The sequence below is a fragment of the Amaranthus tricolor genome, chromosome 5 (assembly GCF_026212465.1).
Source record: "Amaranthus tricolor cultivar Red isolate AtriRed21 chromosome 5, ASM2621246v1, whole genome shotgun sequence".
In the NCBI taxonomy this organism is placed as follows: domain Eukaryota; kingdom Viridiplantae; phylum Streptophyta; class Magnoliopsida; order Caryophyllales; family Amaranthaceae; genus Amaranthus; species Amaranthus tricolor.
In genome coordinates this window covers 26,436,948-26,460,033 of record NC_080051.1, presented here as the reverse complement: position 1 = coordinate 26,460,033, position 23,086 = coordinate 26,436,948, and the positions used below count along the sequence as shown (strand labels likewise).

General features: G+C 31.7%; 3 protein-coding genes across 3 annotated transcripts; 2 read left to right on the top strand and 1 right to left on the bottom strand.

Moving 5' to 3' along the window:
* Window positions 1–14: 14 nt before the first annotated feature.
* Window positions 15–3,328, top strand: LOC130813939 (uncharacterized). Its single transcript, XM_057679865.1, has 2 exons — window positions 15–201; window positions 2,605–3,328. The coding sequence occupies exon 2, from the start codon at window positions 2,649–2,651 to the stop codon at window positions 3,066–3,068; it is 420 nt and encodes a 139-aa protein (XP_057535848.1). The 5' UTR covers window positions 15–201; window positions 2,605–2,648; the 3' UTR covers window positions 3,069–3,328.
* Window positions 3,329–12,871: 9,543 nt separating this feature from the next.
* On the top strand, window positions 12,872–17,254 carry LOC130813938 (auxin-responsive protein IAA12-like). The gene is made up of 5 exons (XM_057679864.1): window positions 12,872–13,408; window positions 14,197–14,504; window positions 15,062–15,197; window positions 16,723–16,784; window positions 16,885–17,254. The coding sequence occupies exons 1-5, from the start codon at window positions 13,038–13,040 to the stop codon at window positions 16,932–16,934; spliced, it is 927 nt and encodes a 308-aa protein (XP_057535847.1). The 5' UTR covers window positions 12,872–13,037; the 3' UTR covers window positions 16,935–17,254.
* A 2,271-nt stretch (window positions 17,255–19,525) lies between these two features.
* On the bottom strand, window positions 19,526–22,655 carry LOC130813937 (subtilisin-like protease SBT1.2). The gene has a single exon (XM_057679863.1). It carries the CDS (start codon window positions 22,065–22,067, stop codon window positions 19,728–19,730), a length of 2,340 nt encoding a protein of 779 aa, XP_057535846.1. The 5' UTR covers window positions 22,068–22,655; the 3' UTR covers window positions 19,526–19,727.
* Between the last annotated feature and the right edge of the window lie 431 nt (window positions 22,656–23,086).

Genomic DNA, 23,086 nt, shown 5'->3' with positions numbered 1-23,086 from the left:
TTTCGCCCTTGACATAACCCTAGGTGCGAACCAATTGTTTTTGCCCGGAAGGCTAGAGCGTGCCTGCCTCGCTACCCAAACAAACAGAAACCCCTCAAGCTTCCTTTAGGGATAACGCCCAGGGAAAATTCGCTTAACAGCCATGTTTAGAAGAAATTTATCCATTCTTTCTCGGCTCTTTGCATCTTCTCAATCTTCCTGGTATTCTTGTTTTATGTTATTTTTCTATTTGAACTTTAGGGTTTTTATTTTCAGCTTATACAATGTTCATTTTAACCAGAAATCATGTTGATTTATCTGATTGAATCGTCTATTAGCATTGGTTGCATTTATGATGAAACTGTTCTTCGAGTTATCATTGATTAGTAGTTTGTAGAGCTGTTAACTGTGTACCACCCTATGTTAGCTGACTTGCAGTCTGTATTTTTACTTGTTGCATTATGCGCTAGCTTTGTCCTTAATTGTTGCATTATTAACTCATTTTAACTGTATGGCTGCCTTGTTTTTTTCACTTGCCAACTCTTAATTTTCCACTGCCTTGCTTTATATTAATATTGTCCCGAATTCCAATCCATTATAGTTAATGATACTACATTTAGTTGAAATGTACCCGATAGTAGTTTGTGTTATATCTATTTCCCTTTATAAATAAGTGACATGTTGAGAATTATCATAAATCATGAATCTATTAGGGAAGGTGACAACCTTTTGAAATCTTTAATTAGTCTATGTGACTATGAACTTCAAATGAGTTTTCAAATAGGTTTTCATAAATTTTACGTAATTATGCCCCCTTGGTTAAAAACAACTTTCAGAGTATTTACGCACTTATTTAGAGATTACTAGTTGTGTTAAGGAATGACGGAAGGGGAGTTCTATGCACATGTGGATTGTGGCGAAAGGGGAGTTCTATGCACATGTGGATTGTGGCGAGAGCAGAGTTAAATTAAACAAAGATGATCATCATATTTTAAATGGCTATAACGAGTGAAGTTTTCAATATATTGTCAAACAAAATTATTAGCAAATAACAATATTATTTGCTTCTATATTGAGTCAAAAAGGGCAATTCTCCAAAGGAAATGGTTAATTACCTAATCATGTTGTTGTGGATGGGAATTTGCCTGGGCTTTTGATGGATCAATAGGAAATTTTTGCTCTAGAATGATTACTAGGCTGTACTGGGTGCGATTGGCATTCATTACTAATAAATTTCTTGTTGCTACAATTATGTGTGGTTGTGACCAACTATGTGTAGAGTATTTTTGGGTTTGCACTTTGGTGTATTGTGTATGTTTTGAGTCCATTTGATTTAGTGGAGGTGAGGCGTTTAGCAGTTAGCAGTTAGCAGTTAGCAGTTAGCAGTGGTATATGGTATTTAACTGTCATAATAGGTTGATTTAGTTCTATTCAAGGTATCACTAGAGCTATCCCAACAATATGTTCTATTATTTCTATTGTGGAAAATTTTCATTGCATTTTCAGGGAGTAGTGAAAAGTATGTAAGGGTTTCTAGGTTATGGCACACCCTTCAGATGTGGTGCAAATGAGCAAGGGTTTTGCACTTCACTTCTTAGAACCGGGTTTAGTGTTAATTATGTAAGGTTTGCTAAGTTACCATGCGGAAGGAACACACTACTTTTAAATGTGGTGTCAAACGAACAGAGATTTTTAGGTTTAGGTTTTAGGTTTAAAGACCAAATAGAATAGTTAATTCCAAGGTAAGCCTGATATCTTGGAATGCCGACTCTTTAAGAGAAGCAATTAGAGTTGCTGGATGTTATAAAAAAACGTAAGATTAACATTCTTTACATACAGAAGATAAAGTGGGTGAGTGAAGAGACCGTGACATTCAAAAGAGGATAAAATTTTCAAATTGTGGTTCTCGACGCAATATAGGAGTAGAAATAAAGTTGATATTGTGATGGATAAATGCATAGCTAAAGATGTGGTTGGAGTGTGTTGAATAATGACAGAATTCTAAGGATAAAGCTTTCGTATGAATGAGAAATATAAATGTTTTTGTTCATATGCAGCTCAAGTGTGAATATAGGAAACACTCAATAAAGTTTTGAGAAGCGTTAGATGTGTGTTAAGTATTTTAACATTAGAAAATCTGTATATTGGCGATGATCTAAACACATTTGTTAGAAAGACAAAGTAATTTTGAGAGTGCTCATGGAGGTTCTGAATATGAAACAAGAAATAATAAGGATAGTGCAATGACCTGGCATTTTGGATACTTGGTTTACGAAAGGGCAATTTAGGTCATCGTTTGGTTAGGGATACTTGAGAAATAAGCTATAGTTTTATTATAAAAAAGAGGTAATTAGAGAGTCATAAGAATCATGAATAATGTTAAACATTTAGTGGGTGAGTTTATACTCAATTAGGAGATCTCAAATTTCTCTAAGTGTTTGATTTATCTTTTGTTATTTTGTAATCTTCCTTTAATCATCAATTTTATAATATTTACTTTCTCTTTTTGTCCTTTATTATTTCATTCCAAATTTACTGATTTTTGAAATTAGTCAATTCACAGCAAAAAGTGATAAATGTGTAGTCACCCAATACAAAATCCTAACGTTTGATGTTTGCATGTAGTCAACCCCGCGTAAAAATAAAATTCATGAACAAGAAAGAATCAAATGACGAAGATGGAGAAATGCATGAATTGGGGAGATGATGCAAATGCATCAAGTGATCAAGACCTTGCAAATAGCTCACAAGTACAAGACAGTGTTCCTAATTTGTCATTTATGCCAATTGTACATGAAGGGCGAAACCAGGTCAAGGATGCTTGCCAAAGACTAAACATGACCTCTAGATACTATGTTGGGAACAAGAAAGCCAAGACTACAACAAGGAACAACAACATACACTTGGAAATGGGAACAGACAGCAGATCCCAGACCAAAGCATTTTCTGACGACCAGCAGACCTTGCTGAGTCCCCTGAGCGCAGAACCGTATCATCCAGACCCTGATCAAGGTTGGGATGTCATCTTTGCACATGGGCCAAACCATCTAGGTCCCAGGATCTCACTGATAGACCACGTGGCATCCTAGAGGCTGAGTGAAAGGAGGGCTGTCTGACAGATTTTCCAGATCAGAATGTACTTAAGTATTTTGTCTTCTGTTTCTGTTTTTTAAGCGCCTTGTATTTAGCACGTGTTCTTTAATTAAGGGTGTGATTAGTTTTAGCCGTTAAGGTAGTTGAGTGCTCTATATAAGGAGAGCCTCATCCCATGTAATAAACGTTCAAGCATTTGATTTCATTTTGATTCAATACAAGTGAGGTATTTCAGAAAGTTGTTTCTGTTTTCCTTCTTTGAAGTTGACGGTGACTTCATCAAGGGTATACGGAGTATCCTTTGATCTTTGTGGGTTCAAGGATTGTGGAACAATCATTGACACTGTAAGGAAAACCGTGTGTGCATAGTCTGGAAGACATTGCACGTTTATCATTATTAGAAGGGCGTTGAAATAGCCACTGACCAACATCATCAGAAAACCAAGAAAGGATTTCTTGGCTCTGGTTGCGTGTGTTAAGGGATCTTTTCATTGTCACTTTGTAGTTTTGTGTGTGCAATCAATAAAGGCTTCCGCTAAACATTTATCCTTGCATAATCAAGGCCTTAATCAGCCCTGGTTTTGCATCACGAGACTAAAGGGATTCAAGGAGAAGAAAACGGTGGTATGGTATTGATAAAGGACACAATGTGGTGGAATGAAGAAGTAATGTTCTAACAACAAAAAATATAGAAAGAATGTAATTTAATTTTAGTAAAGATGATTTGGACATGTGCAACGACGAGATATTATTAAAACTAGCAAGGAAAATAGAAAGTTGAAACTCAAAAGATTTAAAAAAGGGTAAGGAAGACCAAAGATGACTCAGAGAGAAATAATGGAAAAAAATATGAAGGATTTAGATTCACAAGTCAAAATTGTAGAAGATCAAATTAATGGAGAAGAAAAATTCACGCGGAGATGTTGACAAGCACTGGAAATTTATTGGATCATATACCTTGGGTCCAAATTTTAGAGTCGTACAGACATCTAACAAGACATGACCCACAGAATTAAGTGTGGGTGGCAAAAATGGAGAGAGGCTAATGAAATACTATGTGATCGAGGTGTGCCCTTACATTTAAAGGTTGAGTTTTATCAAACGCCCATTAGACCGATGCTACTATATGGATTAGAATATTAGGCTTTTAGAAAGGATCATAGTAAAAGGATGGGAGTAGCAGAAATGCGAATGCTTTGATGGATGAGTGGACATACTTTAAGGTATAGAAATCAAAACAAAGATATGAAAAGGGTTTAGGAGTTGCAAATAGATAGAAAGTTGGAGCTCGGGAGATTTTTAAAAAGGGCGAGGTTGACCGAAGATGAGTTGGAGGACATGATTGGAAAATTATATGATTGACTTAAGATGGTAGAGAATCGGAATGAATGGAGAAAAAGAATCTATGTGGACAACCATTGGGGTTGATATATTGGTTCATGTAACCGACTACAATCTTTTAGGATTGGAGCTCTGATATTGTTGTAGCGCTGAAACAAATGGCTTTTATGATGCGCCAGTTTGAGTCATGTGAGTCTTAATTTATACTACAGGGGCAGGGTTTCTTAATTTTAGTTGTTTTAGACTTCTTTTTTTCCGTAAGGATTGCATAATTTAATCCATTTATGACAATTAATTAGAAGCTGTACAACAAAAATTATACTCAAAAATCAAAATCAAAATCAAACAAAAACTTTCTACTATCAAGTAAATTATTGGATAAGGTCAATTAAATATAGCTGAAAAAAGATAGTTCCATAAATTGTTCCATTTAGAATTTCATCGAACAAAAAGGAAATATTCAAAGAATCAAATAATGCTTGGAGGATAGAAATTCCAGCAATCAATTATTGATGTGGATCGTTTTTAATTCCAGCTATATTTATGAGAACTACAAGTCAATTTTTTGGATGTAAATCACAAAAGCAATTAATTATTCCAATAATTCACAAACAAGTTCTTGATAAACCCTAAAAATCTGATTTCCATCTTTAAACAAAGAAGAGCAACATGTTCATGACGAGAGAGGAAGACAATTGAAAAAACATATTGTGTTAATGATGATGTTAATGAAGGTCAAGACTTCAATTTACCGTTTACAAAGGTGATGAGTAAGCAAAGGAGAGGTGAGAGGGAAGGAAATTTATTTAAAAAACACTATAAATTTTACCCCTAAAACTCATTTAATATTTATACTAAATTTTTTGCATATTATTCTCTTTAAATTTGCTTATTAAAAATAAAAAACACCTTATATAAAATAAAAAAATAATTAGTACTAGGATTGTTTGGTCGCATTTTTTATGGGTATTGTTTATGGTTTATCGTTTTTCTTTCTTCTTTAAATTCTGATTATAGTTTTTATGAATAGGATTCATGTATGATGATGACTTAACTTTTAGTGTGATACAAAAATCTAGTAATATAAAAGCATATTATCAACACAGTTTGAATAGAGTTTCACGAATTTTTTATTGAGGACATCTCACTGTGAGACGACTTTAATTGTGTCAATTCAAATTTTTTAAATAAAATTGCTTCATGTACAAGTGGGAATTCAGATTTTTTAAAAGAAATATGTCGAGTTAATTAGGTAATATGTTTCTTAAACGAAAATTTTTAAAAATTATTTTCATTATAAACATTTTAAATTTAAGATAATTTTTGGACAAAATAAGTTTATTTGTCTAATATTTTCACTAAATAGGCATATTTACGCTCATATCTTTTAGAATTTACTTGATTCTTTTATATTAATGGTATATTTTCTTATTATATTACTCTTTTTACTAAACTTGTTTGCTCCTTTATATAATTTCAAGCTAGAACAATCATTACTTATTTCAATAAATACTTCTAATATTTAGAAATAATGCAAACAACTTAATATGAAAAAAATGCTAAATGAGCGGCATGAAAAGTGTATTTTTATACATACTTTATCCCACCAAGTTTGACCCAAAGATATTTGTCGGAAAATCAAGAAAAAAAAAAGAAAAAATAAATATTGTAGGATAGTTGAAAAAAATATGTAAATGAGATAAAAAGTAAATTAAATATTTATATAAAATTTTTTTAAAAAAAATATGAGTCATAAATTATAAATAAAAATATAAATATGACGAATTGATAAAACAGATTAAAAAAAAGTGGGCTAAAAAGTTTGTACAATGAAGAAAGTACTTCCTCCATTTCAAATTAGTTGCAACATTGGCAAAAATAACACTATTTATTCATCACTTTTAATTTGTAATTAGTTTTTAATCTATAGGTTAAAATATAGTCAATTGAGATCTTATTTGATTTGTCTCATTGCAAAAATTATTAATATCAAATTTTTATAATTTTTATTATTTATAATTAAAAATATTAAGAATTAAATTAGTGTATTATACATTTATACATCCTAACATAGAAAATACTACTTAAAAGAGTTAAAAGAAGTTGGAGTAGTCTCCTAGACTATGAAGTTATAGACCAAACTAAAAAACGTATGTGTGGGGAATTGTAGGGACAGTGAGAAGAAAAAATGGCAAAAATGAAAGGAAAATAGTTGTACCAACAAAAACACAAAAAGCCATAATAACGCGAAAGAAAAAAAAAAAAGTAGTGTTTGGCTGTCTATCACCTCGCGAGGTATTTTATATTATTAATTACTCTATTTTAAAAGAAAAAGGTAGATTATTATTTAAAAATAGAAATGAAGCAAATCAAGTAAAATATACCAAAATAAAAAATAATGTAAATTCAATGGCACTGAGGAAGTATTATTATTTGACTAAAAAAACTCTGATCTTTTTAGTCAAATGATGGTATTTTAAAGGAATAGATGATTTTTAGTATATATATATATATATATATATATATATATATATATATATATATATATATATATATATATATATATATATAGGGTCACGTTTAGGTGCAAACCACGGTTCTATGCGAACCGTGAGAATCAAAAAATGTGTTACCTTTTTATAGAAAACGTGCTACTTTTACATCAAAATTGTGTTACTTTTTATTAAAAAAAATATGGTACTTTTTACCAAAAAACAGTAACTGTTAGAAAAAAAATACAAATCCAAAATAACACGTTTTTCTGAAAAAAATAACACCTTTTTATATAAAAAGTAACACCTTTTTGTAGTTCTCACGGTTCTCATATAAGGATGGTTTTCACTTGAACTTCTTCCTATATATATATATATATATATATATATATATATATATATATATATATATATATATAACGATTTTTATCATTTTTATGACTTTTAGTAATTCACAAAAATTTAAAAAATAGAATTTTAAATAACAAATTTGGAGGATAAGTGAGAACCATAAACATTAAAAAAATATTTTTATAAAGTTAGTGGGATACGTATGAGAATCATAACGAATGTAAAAATGTTAACATGAAATTAGTAGAAGATATGTTGGACTATAAGCATTATTAAAATATTAAAATTAGGATAAATAAGATTATTTTTATCCAAAAATTTGTGATACAAATAGAAAGATTTTTTAGGGAAACAATAAATAAAATACTACACATGACAAATCAAAACTTCTTTAAGGAACGAAAGGAATACTTGCTACCGATAGTGACATTTCTCCACTGGACATGTCACTATCAGTAGCAAGTATTTTAAAATAGGGGCAACATATAGTGAAAATAGAGTTACTTTCTCCATTTCATTATACTTATTACATTTAACTTTTTCTCAATCAAATGCGTTATTTTGGTCATTTATATATTGAATTATGCATAATCATAACTAAAAATTATAAAAAGTTAATATCCTGAAAATATGCGATTACACGATTCAAACAAGATCCTATTATATTATATTGTTTCTTGCGCATTAGCCACAACATATAAAATAAAGTTGAACGATAAATAGTGCAATAAAAACGTAATCTAATAAGTATTTGTAGTATTTTTTAGGGAAATTCCACATGGTAGTATCTAGTTTTCATGAAACGCCAATAATAGTACTTTTGTAAGATTTTTCCACATTGTAGCATTCATTTTATGCACTATCTAACTGCCGTAGCATTTTCCTTTAGAATTCTTGTTAATTTCTGTTTAATTCACTATTATTACAATTTAATTCACTGATTAATTTATCAACGCCTTTAAATATTGTAACAATTATATTTTCATTCAAGTTATTGGCATTATAAAGTTCAAAAGGTGCGTTATAAACACTAATAAATAATTCAAAAGACGCATTTTATAAGTTCAAAATGTGCATTTTGTAGTTCAAAAGGTGCATTCCAAACACTAATACATATCTACTTAATTGTTACAACATTTAAGAGCGTTGATAAATTAATTGGTGAATTAAATGTTAAAATGGTGAATTAAACATTTGAGAACAAAAAATTAAATACTACCATGTGGAAAAATTTTACAAAAATGTAACCACTAATATTTTATAAAAATTAAATATTACCATGTAAAGTTTCCCTAATCTTTAGAACTTTCCCTATTCTTTAGAACGATGAAGTATATAAGTGACAAAACGTGGGATAGCGTGGGAAACATCCAGGATAATGTTTTTTTATTATTATTTTGAAAACATTGATGGTATTGGAATGGATGGCGAATCTTGAAGCAATAATGAGGATTTGAAGTAAGAAGATCTATGCTTAAGTTTTGTCCCCCCCTTTTTTTTATTTTATTTTTTTTGTTTACATTATTTTACTCCCTCCTTCATTTTTAATTAGCAGTATTTCTATTTTAAATTATTTGTTTTATTTTGTATTATTTTTATTTTTATAATGACTTATTAATTTCTTTTGATATTATTTATATACTTTAATTTTTTTAATTTTATCTGTATAATTATTTTCTCTCTTTATTTGTTATTAAATTTCCTTATTTTCATAAAAACACATATTTTCTCAATAAATTATATTTAACTTTGTTTTGTATACTTAAATATTTGCTACTTATTCTCTTTATTCTTGTAATTGCTATTATAAAGCTAGATTAGAAAATATCGCTCCAAATAATTATTTCAAATACCTTAGGTTCATAATATAAGATGGTCTATTTGTTTGTTGTTACTAAATACTAGTAATAAAAATGATTTACAAAGTAAAATTTTAGAAATGTATTATGAAATATGTTAAATGTGAACAAGGTTAAATTTATTGGTTATACATTGTAATAATTTGCTTCTAAGTTAAGTTCACCATTAGTAATTAATATTTTATAGTGTCTCATTATCTGTTTGCTAATATTTAAACTGACGTGCTTTACTTATTTTAAACTTATCACATACATAATGACACAAAAAAAAAATACAATCTCTGTTTTTTTCAATTTACACTTTTTTTTTTAGTTTGTTCTACTTATTTCGCATCCTTTTTTTTGGTAACGACCCTACTTTTTTCTTTAAATTTCATTTACAAACTTATTTTCTCTCTCCATGTCAACTACTCATTTCTATTATCCACTTATTTTTTTGTCTTATTTTTCAATTAAATTTCACTTTTTACTAAATTTTATCCAAAATAAAATAGATATATTGTGGAAAGTAAAGTTTTTGTCTTATTTTCCACTAAATTTCACTATTTAAACTCACCTATTGTTCGAGTCCAGCGGGTTTGCTGGAAAGTAAACCTCACCTATGTTATTAGAGTTTAGACCAACGCGATACAATTAAGTGGCAAAATTGCTCGTATTATACGAAATATAAGGAACATGTACACCATATACTCTACATATACCAAAAAATTACACCTAAGAAAATAAATTTTAAGATATTTTCCTTTTACCACGTGGCACTGTATTCAACGTCATTGAGTTTTTTTAACGTTTGGGTCCCACCAATTGTCGGATTGTCGTTTGGAGTGGAGCGCGAGGGGTCCAGTTGACATTATGCGTAATCTCATGCGATAGCTTCAAAATACCTTCGTTTTCTCATGGACCAACTCAAATAAGGTGATGTATTCTTACAATATGAGACGAACTCAAATAAGGTGATACATTCTCATAATATTTATAACTACTAAATGAGCTATTTAATCTATTTCCTTTATTTCTTTTCAAATGTCCTAATACTATCTTCATTTTAATTTATTTGCAACATTTTTTTTTCATTCAATCTAATGCACTAATTTAATTTTTATTATCTCTAATTATGTATGATAAAAAATTATAAAAATTTGATATTAATAATCTTTGCAATGAGACGAATCAAACAAGATTTCACCTGACTATGTTTTAACCTATAGATTAAAAACTAATTACAAATTAAGAGTGATAGATTAATAGTGCTATTTTTCTAATATTGCAACTAATTTGAAATGGAGGAAGTATTTGGTTTGGGCACGTTTGCCAACGCACTAATACTACCCTTACTATCTCTATTTGTATATAATTAAAAATTATAAAAATTAGATATTAATAAACCTTATGCTAAGACGAATCAAATAAGATCTCATTTGATATATTTTAACTTATAGATTAAGAATAAAATACAAATTAAGAGTAAATGATAAATAGTGTTCAAAAACCAAATAAGACGTTTGAAAAAAAATGAAAGGAGTATATATGAGGCGTGTATCATGGTAATTTATCTTGTAAAACAATTTGTGTTGTTTATTTTTACTTCTTAAGACCTATGGCCTATGGCCCATTATCCCAATACACTTCTATCACATCAAATTTATCCAAATATAACTACAGTCAGCAGCTATTATTGTGAGAGGTCATTTCACAGTGAGAAGCTTTCTAAATAAAAAACTTTCATAAAATTTTTAAAACCACAGACAACACGTGTTATACAACGATATGCAATATATTGAGCAAACTCAGGCAAGATGAGAGAACGATGGTGAAAATGTATGCTTTGATGACCCATCAAGTTTTTTAAACTTTTCATTTTAATTTGTTTATTAAATTTAACTTATTTTTATTTTTGTCATAATTTACACTATTTTTTTAATTATCATATATACATTTTACTTATTATTTTATCTCATTCACACGTTTTCCCATTTTCCCTTAAATTTAAATGTGACCTGATAGGTATATGAATATGCGTATGCTTGTCTTTAATTTATTTTTGAATTTTTCATATTATGGTTTTTTTTTTTTCTTGAGAAAAAATTATGAATAATAATAAAGCTTATAAATTGATAAGAATTTTGAAGAATGAAAAACTAAATGTTGAGAAATGGGGAAATGAGGAGAAAATAAAGTATTGTTATTGTCACTATCTTTTTTATTGTATCTATCTCTTTTTATATTGAAATTCTAAAATTGCAATATCAAATTTTTACAATTTATAATTATGTATAACTTTAGATATAATCAATTCAACAAATACATTAAATTACGTAATAATATATTTGGTGTAAATATTTTAAAACGAAAAAAAGTAGAACTAAAATCTTTCTAGAATGAGAAAAAAAATCACCATTAACCAAAGCACAAACATATCGCCTGTCATATCGGCGAGAAGATGATGATCTCAAAGGCAACAATTATAGAAAAATGGTGATGGGTCTCATTTTCCATCATCTCAAAACACACCATGGACGACAAAATAAACTCCAACCAAAAATAAAGCCAAAACAAAAGCAAGAAAAGCATCAATTTGTAGAAAAATTTATGTAAAGCTACAACAAAAGGATTTAACATTTTTTTCCCTTCTTGGGTTAAATTTTTATTTTTTTATTTTTTTTTTATTTTCTTTCTATGTATAGCTAGTTTATTAATTAATTTTTATTATTAGTTATCTATATAATTAAATTGACTAAAGATTTATACATTTTTTTAATTTTGGATTATAAATGAATCATTAAATGATGTTCACTTATTTATAGGAATATAAAGTTACATATGATGTTTGCTAATAAATGTCAATTGAAAATAACTTCTTATTTGTTTTAACATTAACAAGAGTAGAACTTAGAGTCATATAAAGACATTGTAATAATGGAATTGAATGAATTAGAGTTAATTACAAAATAAATAAAAAGTTAATTTTTAAGCCAATTAATAATAAATATTTGAAAATACGAAAAAGCTACAATGAGTAGTTTTTAGTGTTTGTGTATTGGATTATTGGCTTTTATGTTTGCTTTTTGATTGATTGTTGACTCATAGTTTTTTTGATAAAAAGTCAAATAAGTGTTAGATAATCAGCAAAAAAAATATTGACTTTCTGAAAAGACACTATTCATATTTTTTTTGTTGTTTTTAGCTTGTTGATTTACTTTTCCTCTAATAAACAAACAAAAGTCATCTTTCATTAAACATTTCTTTAAATAACTCAATTATCTAACTATTTTAAAAGCCAATAAAAATATTCAACACATTCTAGTTTCTACCATTCAAATAATTAAGTAAAAGAGTTTGCCAATAGCCAACTAGCATTTGCCAAACATTCTCGTAAACTGTTGACTCATTGATCACTTTTCTCTAATAAATAATTAACGACCATAATTTATACTTCTATTTTTGTGACTAATTAAGTTGTTAAATTTAACTTTTTAATATGAAAATTTGTCCATTAACAACCCTTTTTATATAAGACTGTCTCACGATGAGACAATCTCAAAACATAAAACCCATAAAATAAAATATTCTATTATTAAGTTATTTAATTCAAATATAAAATATATTATTTATAGTGAAATTGCCTCATACAACAATTTATAAATTAATAATTATACCAATCTCAACGGGTGATGACAGCTGGCCAAACTAATTAGCCAAAGAGCCAAAAGAAAAGAGAAGTTGCCCATAGCACAATGCCAGACAGGTGGGTCCCACCTTCATCCCTATTTCCACCCACACCATCCTTTTTCTCTCTCCTTCCCATTCTTCTTATTTTCCCTTTTTTACCTGCTTTTTTTTTTCCTCCCCTTCAACTTTTATTCAATTCAATTCAATTTCTCTTACAATCAAACAAAATCCCCCTTTCTCTCTATAATTTCCAATGGAGGTTTTGATGGGTGATAGTGGTGGTGGAGGGGGTGTTGCAAGTGGTGGTGGGTCTTCAGAATCAAGTGTAATTTCAAAGGAAGAAATTGTAGGCGAACAACTGAATAATAATGATAATACTGCTAATTTTGAAGTTTCTGATGATTCTGAGTTAGAATTAGGGCTTGGATTGAGCCTTGCTGTTAATAGTAATTCTAAAATTCAGAAACAAATTCCAAAGATTTTAACACCTAAAGATTTACCTTCTCCTTCCTCTGCTTCTTCTTGTTCTTCCCTGGGTCTTAGACCTCATTCTTCTGCTAAAACTGCTAATAATAACAATGCTTCTGCTGGTACTAAGCGTGCTGCTTCTCCTACTGCTGTCAGGTTTAATCCTTTATTTTCCCCCTTCTTTAAAATTAATTTTTTTTTTGGGTATTTGTATTAGTTGATAATTTGTGTTCATTCCCTTTTTGGGTGTAATTCTAGGGTTTTCTAGTATTTTTGTCCTCCTATTCGATAAATTTGATGTTTTTTTTTAAATGAATGTACTGCTCCTATGATCCTTTCTCGTGATTCTTCAATTACGTTTTTAAGTTTTGGGTATTTCTGATTTTTGATATATTTGTGTTCTTTCCGTATTTTGAGTGTAATTATGGGGTTTTCTAGGTTTTTTTATCCATCCAATTTGATGAATATGTTTGGTTTTTCTAGGATAATCTATTACATCATCAATTAAATTTTAAATTTTGGGTATCTGTGTTTGTTGATGCATTGGTGTTGTTTCCTTTTTTGGGTCATTGGGTGTTATTCTGGGGTTTTGTAGGTTTTGGTTATAAACCCCATCTAATGAATTTGTTGTTTTTTTAATGAATGGGATATTATATATGTCATCAATACACTATAAATTTTCATTATTGCTCTCTTGGTGTGAATGTATTATTATGTTCTTGTTGATTGGTTGTGTACTATAATTGCTACTCTTGATTTGTGAGGTTATGGTTTTGGACTAAATAGGTTTATAAGGGTGTATTTGCTCATTGTTTTGGTTTTGGTTTCTTACAATTTGTTGTTTATTGTTGATGGTTTTTATGAATATTTTAATGTGGGGAAGTTTTCTGATGTTGATTTTCTGTGGGTTATTCATTGTTGTTTCTGATAATGTTTGGAAGCAGTCAAGTTGTGGGATGGCCTCCGATAAGGGCATACAGGATGAGCAGCATGGCTAACCATGCAAAATCAGCTCCCACTGGTGAAAACAACTCTGAATTTGATGATATCAAACGGAAAAATGTGATGTATGGTGCTGATGAAATGGCAAATGCTAAATCTAAGGAGAGAGTTCAAGTGAAAAGTTGTTTGTTTGTTAAAGTTAATATGGATGGAGCTGCAATTGGAAGGAAGGTCGATCTCAATGCACACTCGAGCTACGAGTCCTTGGCTCAAACACTGGAGGAAATGTTCACTAATAAATCTGTTGAGAGTATGTATTTGCCACTCTGCCCTATTTAGTTGTCATCTAATGATATCTACTCAACTTTTGATGGATTTTATTTAAGATGATCAATTAAGTTTTTATAGGAGAGCTCTTGCTATTTTAGTGCTTAGATTTGTTTGCTCCCGCCGATTGGTACACGTAAAATCCTTGAGTTGCATTTGCTAATGATAGTAAAAAAAACTTTCGAATATCATGCTTTAGGATTTATGGATTATTTTTTTGTTTCTTTTTTTGGCTTATGTCTTAGTGGCTTGCTTTAATGGTTCCTGATGGTAGAATAATGTCATGAAATGTTGTTATTTGTTAATGCTTAGTATTCAAGGTAATATAAGAAAGAATTGAACTGAAAGACAAGATTTGTTGGCATAGCTTTAGAGCAACTTTTGTGATTTGGATAAACTATTGTATGGACATGAGTGACTTAAGTACAAGTTAAGGATGGAAGTCTTGAGCGTTAGGATAGGCGTTGCTGTCACCAATAGTTTAAAGTTTAAACCAATGTTTTATTGTCTTAACATAGCTGTATGGTTATTGTCCCTCAGAATCAAATGGAGAGGAACTTATTTTGATGCCAAAAGTGACAAGACCCTCTAAGCTGTTGGATGGATCGTCTGATTTTGTGCTCACTTATGAAGACAAAGACGGGGACTGGATGCTTGTGGGAGATGTTCCATGGGGGTATGTAATATCCATTAGATTCAGTGTTTATGTTATTTGTGATGCTATAAACTATGGGTTTAGTACTTATTTAATGGTAGATCTTTTGTGATAAGCACTAAGCATTTTGATGTGTGAAAAATGACGTCTTGGAAGGGATCATAAAACTTAAAGTCGTAGGTTATGGGGTTATAGTGACATATTACATATCACTTCAGATTGCTAAACATTCATCTGTAGGTTGTAGCATATTTGTTGAAGGCCTTCTATGTGCTCGGGAAACCTTACCTATAACATACTTGTTGATGGCCTTCAATTTTCTTGGAATATATGTTGCCATCCCTATTCACTTCTATTTCATCCTCAAACAGTCTTGGCGTGTTACTTGGTGGCCTTGTGAATAACAAGAAATGTTTTTTGCTTTAAAATCTTGAAATAATGTGAAACAATAATTAATTTTGATGTGTTTGTATTTCTTGGACATAACAAAAACAATGACATAACCTCAATCTGTACATATGGGGGTCTGTTATATAAACCAAAGCAAACCAATGAGAGAGATTGTCGCAACAAAATGAAATATTGGAACATATAAGTGCTGATCGAAACTAAGTAATCGAAGTTCCTTTGTTGATCTTGTTGAACTTATCAGCCTTGAATTTATTATCCATTGCACTAGTGATGGGCATGAGGATGATGTTATTCAACTATCTCAATTAAACATGGACATATTTTAAGGTGTTGTAGATATGTGGCATAATATTGGATCGAGGAAATATTTTTTAAAGGTGAAAAATACAAGCCTACAAAGCGATAATCATAAATAAATTTTCTTCTTTTATTATTTGTTCGAGGTTAGAATTACCATTTTAATGCACTCATTAATGAAATTGGAGTTGGATATATCGTGCTTTCAAACTGAAGTGTTGTATTAGTGATTTTGTGTTCCCGTAGACTTTTAAAGCATTAAACTAACTGGCTACTATTAAGGCAAACAATCAAAGATGAATTTGAATTTGTATACAAACGTTGGCATGAAAGACAACAAAACTGTCATTTTCTGAAAGAACAACTTGTAATTTCTTGCATCATTATATTTCAGTTATCGCTACACCAAAGTAATATGTTACTTGAAATGGGTTTTAATAACCGCCAGTCTCTTATAACCTCAAACATTCAGTCAACTGCATCCGCAAGCATGAAACCATAATCATTGTTCAAATCGCATTCTTGGTTATGTGGTCTTAATTTTATCGACAAAGTCTGAATTGTTTGTGTTGAAAAGTCTTTATATGATAGTTGAGTCGGGCTTTAATCTTTGGTTGTGCACTTTTCGGTAGAAATTAGAATCATATATAGTAATCAATCGCGAGATAGAAACTTGATAATTTGCTAAGTAGATGTTTTGGATATGCTAATAATGGTATGTTTTTGTTAGTGGATGATATCGGAGGAGACTCTGTTAAACGCTCACATTATTATCATTGTTGCGCTTTGTTTACGTAAGACTGATTACTACATCTGCCTTCCAATGTCACCGTCACAGAATGTTCCTGAGCTCAGTCAAGCGGCTTAGAATTATGAGAACATCCGAGGCTAATGGACTCGGTAAGCTGTCACCTTTTCCAACTCGCATTAAAATACTTGTTCTTTGTGTATAAATGAAAAACTTGAATACAAAATTAACATTCAATTTCTAATTATTCAGCTCCGAGATCAGAAGAAAGGAGTGCGAAGCAAAGAAGTAGACCTATATAATCTATTTCTTCATCATGTCTTTATCTACGGGAAAAGAAAAAACAAAGCGGAAGTTAAATATCGGAATGAAAGTATGACGGTGAATACATACGTTACCTAGTAACAACTGATCCTCTGGCTCTGATAAACTTCTACAAGTTTTTGTTTTTCATTTTGTTGATTTAAATTGTACACATCTTGCATACGTCGTCAAGAGCGGTTTTTAAGTTAGTGTACATACATATATGGGGTGCTAGAATGTAAGGGTTCTTTGGGTTTTATGAAATACTGAATGAACTTGGTTTTTGCCTTTGTAATGGAAAGATTTTATATTGGTTTCTGATCTTGAGATATTATTTTAGCCTTTGCATCCGTGTTGCACTTAAGGGCCTCCCTCGATCGTGACCTCCTCGTGACGAGGGTTTTGGAGTATTAGTCTGCCTTCTTTCCCATCCTATTTAGATGATGTTGTTTGATCGTCTTATTCTCATCGTATGCCTTAAATTAAACATGGTAGTCATGTTATTTGTAAAAATTTGAATTTGGCTGATACTAATTGCAGATAATTTCGAGTCTTAATCCATTGTGTGTACTAGCAATGCTTCAATCACGCTAACCAAAGTATGTTTTCTTTCTCTACAACTAAGACAAATATTGATAGTTGGATACGTGGGTGTTTGGGGTCATTTGTGTTGGGTATTTCAAGTCGATTTATTCTGGTCAGGTATTTCAGAACGAATTATTCTCGGTTTTTATGCATATCTGGAGGAGCTTTGATGAGTTGAGTTAAATCGGGTTATAATCGAGTTTGTGTTAATTTGACCCATTAGCATGGTGATTAGTGACAATATGTCAATATCAATTCTCAAGAGTCAAAAGGTACTATATAGTAGTAGTATTTACTATTTAGGGCATGCTTGGATTGAGTGTAAATATTTAAGTGGGTAAAAAAAATCAAAGTAAGAAAACGAAGTTGATATATGAGAAATTAGTGAAATTTGATTGTTGTAGAAGCGGAAGAATGGTTGCAAAGTAATGAAAAATGAAAGGAGCTTTTAATTTTGTGGGGTAAATATTTATCTTAGGAAAGGGTGGGAGAATGTATTACCTTCATAATAGGGGAAATCAATCTTCTTTTTCCTCCATTATTTTTATTTTATACTCATTTTATCTTCTTCACAACTATCATAACTACTTTGAATGTAACTCTAATTGCTTTCATTTCATTAGTTTGACTTTATTTTCCCTCATAAATATTTACACCCAATCTAAGCATGTCCTTAGGTAGCAAAATTTGTCCCTAGCTAACAAATGGGACATTGGGACCCTTGTGTTCCCTTATACTCATCCTATTTGAGTAGTTCAAATAGCTGCATCAGTACTTGTTAGTTCCGTCAATCTGCTCAATTAACACTCGTGTTGTGTGTGTACCTACCTACCAATTTTCAACACACAACTTCTAAAATGTCATGTTCCTATCATGCTGACCAATATACATTTAGTTAAAGTAATTACTTATAATTTCAGCGTAATTAATTAGAGAAATGGATTAATTATATGAGTTCGTTTTATGGTGAAACGATCTCATATAAAACGAGTTGTTTTCATTATACCTTTTCCCATTTTCGTAAGCATATTGCTATATTTCAAATTTAAGTTTTCAATTTATAATTAATTATACTTTTTTTTACTTGTTTCGTTATACTTTTTACATTTTGCATTAAAGTAATAAAATAAATTATTTAATTGTTTATCATTTGAATAATTCATAATTAAATCATTAAATATCATAAAAATTTAATATTGAAAATATGTGATTAAACAATTCAATTAAAATTTTATTTGATTATATTTTTCTTACATATTATTATATTAATTATTATACAAACTAAGCTTGAATGGAGAACTATACCCAATAATCTTGTGTTATAAGTATTTTAGAATAGAGGTAGTATTAACAAAGTTTGACCACAAATATTAACGATTGTACTTTAAAAAGATAGATATATAATAAAGTGAAATCTTGTTAAATTTATTATGAACAATTGTTTCACAATATCAATTTTTTATAATATTTATTATTAAAAAACTAAAGATATTTTAATTAAAATTAAGATTAAAAAGAGCAAAAGTAAAAATGTTGCAAGTGTGATGTTCATTAATCATGGGTATACCTATCATTTAACCCGACCGACCGAGACTTAACTGACTAGATCTATTTGCCTGAAATTTGATAAATTTAAAATAACGATAAATCTATAATCTGTTGGGTCAAACTTAACCGACTAATCTGAAATGTCTAATTGCCGCTATAAATTTGGCCTAAACAATCTATTTCATTCCCTAGGATGCTAAAAACTTGTCATATGGGTCTACAACTCTATGACAAACCAATTGAAGGACTCACGCTCAATCGGTGATAGATAGCTTTGTTCTAAACATCGAATCGAACCTCAATCATAGGTTAGAAAGAGAATGCTCTCAACCACTAAGCAGAATGACTATAGGTGTAAATTTGAATATCTAATCGTATATTGTGAACTTAGAAAGACTTGCATGGATCTCATAAAGCTGGGTGCCTGAAGGCATAAGTTTGAATACCCAATCATGAATTATAGAATCTGAATCTCATAAATGAAGTAAGGACTTGAATAGTAAGTAGTAACATAAAGAACATGTTAGAAAATATTGTGAAGCAATAGAATCTAGTTGCTTCAACATTTGAATTCATAAGAATGTATGGCATTCAATAGTTTTAGTCCCAAACTCGTAACTTCTGCGAGTTTGCAAGTTGATGAAGATCGAGAATACCCTTCAATTATTCCTTTGTTTGTTTGTCCACGATACTGTGATGGGGCTTCTGACCTTGTAACGGGTTTTGCTCGAGTGCACCCATCTCAATTCTCCTTGAGTTGTGCTACCCGACTTTGCTCCTTTCTTGGCTATAACATACACTTTATAGCTCAACGTTTGATGAACTCGTCGAAACAATAACTTTCTCGGTTTGACTATGATTCTTACTTGTTCCGGTGCTCTGACTTCCACCGAGTAGATGGAATTTGGTGCACCCACATTGGTTACTGTCCGGCTGATCACCTTAACTGTCTTATTCCCGTTAAAAATGGCAGAAATCGAAGGGTAATTTAAACTGAATCCCCTGGTTTTCCGCAGTATCTCTTTACAGCTTATGTTCCTGTGACTAATTGTGAAAATTTCGGATCTTGTGTATCCGAGACTGCACAAATGTGTTGTGTAGTCGTCTGGTTTGATATCGTATATCAGTCCTGGATCGATAGCTTTAGAAGGATTGATATGTCCCGAGCCTATGGAGAAATGATCGGCAGGCACATTTCCGTCCCTGATAGGCTTTCCGTAGTGATCAGTTGCATCGGCTGTTGTCATAATGGCTGACTTAACTGCGGCAGGCGACCAATCTGGGTGAGCAGAGTGGATAAGAGCAGCAATGCCACTGACATGAGGACATGCCATTGATGTTCCTGACATGACAGTGAAGTTTACTCTTCTAGAATCTCCTAGAAGGCCAGTGGGGCCCAAGTTTTGCGGCCAGGCAGCGATGATGTTGACGCCTGGCGCAATCACGTCTGGCTTGAGGATTAAAGGGTTGTTCAAGCTTGGTCCCCTAGATGAAAAACGTGCAACAGATGGTGCTCGAGACCTTCCAATAACAGTACCCATAAACCGAAGTTTTGCTGTTGGGTGTTTCGTAGAGTTGATATAACTCTTTAGTTGAACTGCTTCGGAATAACCAATCAGAGTAGCCGGCAAGACATGAGCGTCAACCGAATCTTCTTCAAGATTAATCTCGGTGTTGGCTAGAACCATTGCAACCCCTCCGGCTTTTTTCACAACTTCGCCTTTCTCTGCTCTTCCGTTCACACCTCTATCACATACCACCATCTTCCCGGAAACTTGTGCTCTAGACAATGAACCTTCTAGACAGAATTCACTCCCCATGTCGCCGCCTGTTATGTAGACTACTTCAAGCTCTCTTTCAGCCCTCGGGAAATGATTCCCCGGGAACATGGATTCCCCATAAAGGTATCTCCCATTTCCCATTCTGACAAAGGCAGGGAATCTCCTGTCAAGAGTACTTGCTCCGACTGTGGTAACCCAGGGTGCCTCATTAGCAACCGAGTTTTTGATAGGCCCGTTGTTTCCTGCAGCACAGATGACCGAAATTCCCTTTGCTGCTGCTCGGAAGCTTCCAATCGCGACAGTGTCGTCATAAAAAGGGATCGGAAATCCACCCAAAGAAAGAGATAACACATCCACACCATCCCTTATTGCTACATCCATAGCAGCAAGTATGTCAGAACTGTAACACCCATTAAACCAGCACACTTTATAGATAGCAACATGAGCCCCTGGTGCCATCCCTTGAGCCGTGCCAGCCCCATTGCCTAACACGCTAGCCATTGAAACCGGTGATCCTCCAGCCGTGGACGATGTGTGGGTCCCATGCCCTGAAGAATCACGCGGTGACACATATTCAGGACTTACATCTGATTCCAGTGGTGCATTTGCCACATGATGACCTTTAATGAAAAACCGAGCACCAATAAGTTTCTTATTACAACTCGACGCGTTAAAATTCTGCCCTTCTTGACAAACACCCTTCCATTTCTTAGGAGGGGCCGGCATCCCATGATCACTGAAACTCGGGCTCTCTGGCCAAACCCCAGTATCAAGGATGCCAATAATTGTGCCCCTCCCAAACGCACTCTTAGACCACGCTCCAACCCCTTGAACATCGAGCTCCAAAAACTTATACGAGTAAGTCGTATGCACTTCAAGCCTCCGATCAGGCCTAACCGTGATCACATCATGCATTCTCCTCAACAACTGCACTTCTGGCTCACTAAGCACAGCCGCAAAACCCTCGATTGCAGACCGGTAAGAGTACAAAAGACGAGAAGAAAATCGAGAATTCCCATTTTCCTGCAAAGACACAGTCCTCTCAAGAAAAGAAAGGTGCCAATCAAGCTTAGAAGGGTAATAAGAAGCTGAGGTTTTAGTCTGTGGGTGTAGTTGTACAATGTAAGTATTAAGAGAAAAGGCTAAATGGGTATTCATAAAAACACAAAAAAAGAAAAGGGTTGAAAGAAAAAGGGAAGATTTGGGTGTGGAAGCCATTAAAAGAGCTTAAATTTGGGTACATGGTGCTAAGTGGGAAGGTTCGATGGGGTATATGAAGGGTGAATTGGGAGTGTTGATCAGAGAAGAATACGAAACCCGTGAAATAAGAAGAGCTCTTCTTCACGAGGATCTTTGGTAGGAGCTGAAACGAGCTGAGGATTTTTGTTTTCACGAGATATAATGGTTTGATTTAATGTTTACATGCAAAAATGAAATAATTATAGTCCATTGTTATAAGTAGATGATGGGATATGGAGTACTACTTATAGAAATGTAGTATTTGGTCTTAGATTATTGGTTGGTTTGGGAATGTTGAAATTGATTGATAAAAGAAAGAATGAAGATGAAGAATATTGTATTTGGATTTCATGGAGATTTAGAATTTGAGTGGATAAGAGTTTAATGCTTATTGCATTTATTTTCACACGCTCTAGAAGAGTTTGAAATTTGTATGGCTCCCTTTGCACGTGTGGCTTGTGTCTTGGGGTGTGACTACCCTGAAGGGAGCCCTCGGGTTTGTGAAGTGTCCATTGTTATTACTTATTCATATCTGAGTTGTCTTATATTAGAGAAAGATAAAAATTCATGATTTTGATGTGAAATTTACAAAAACATAAGAAGTTTATGTTGATATATAAAAATATACGAAATTTATGTTAGTATAGTTGTTTTGATGATTAAGGGTGAAATTATTGAAAAATAGTTATGGGCGTATTATGAAACTAAGAATTGATGTCCGATGGTTTTGAACGCAATGCAAAATAGCTATATATTTCGGTTTTGGAATTGTTTAGTGGATGTGAATTATAGGTTGAGTCGTTTTTTATTTAATCAAATTCGATCAATGGATCAAACCAAGGGTTAAAAATTTTGTTTGTTATCATTAAAATTTTTTAAAAGAAATATATTAATTATTTGTTTGTATGTTGGTTTTCAGACTTATACATCGATTTTATAGTTACAAGGAAACATTTTTAAAAAAATAATTATTGATTAAAAATAAAATGGGTAATAAC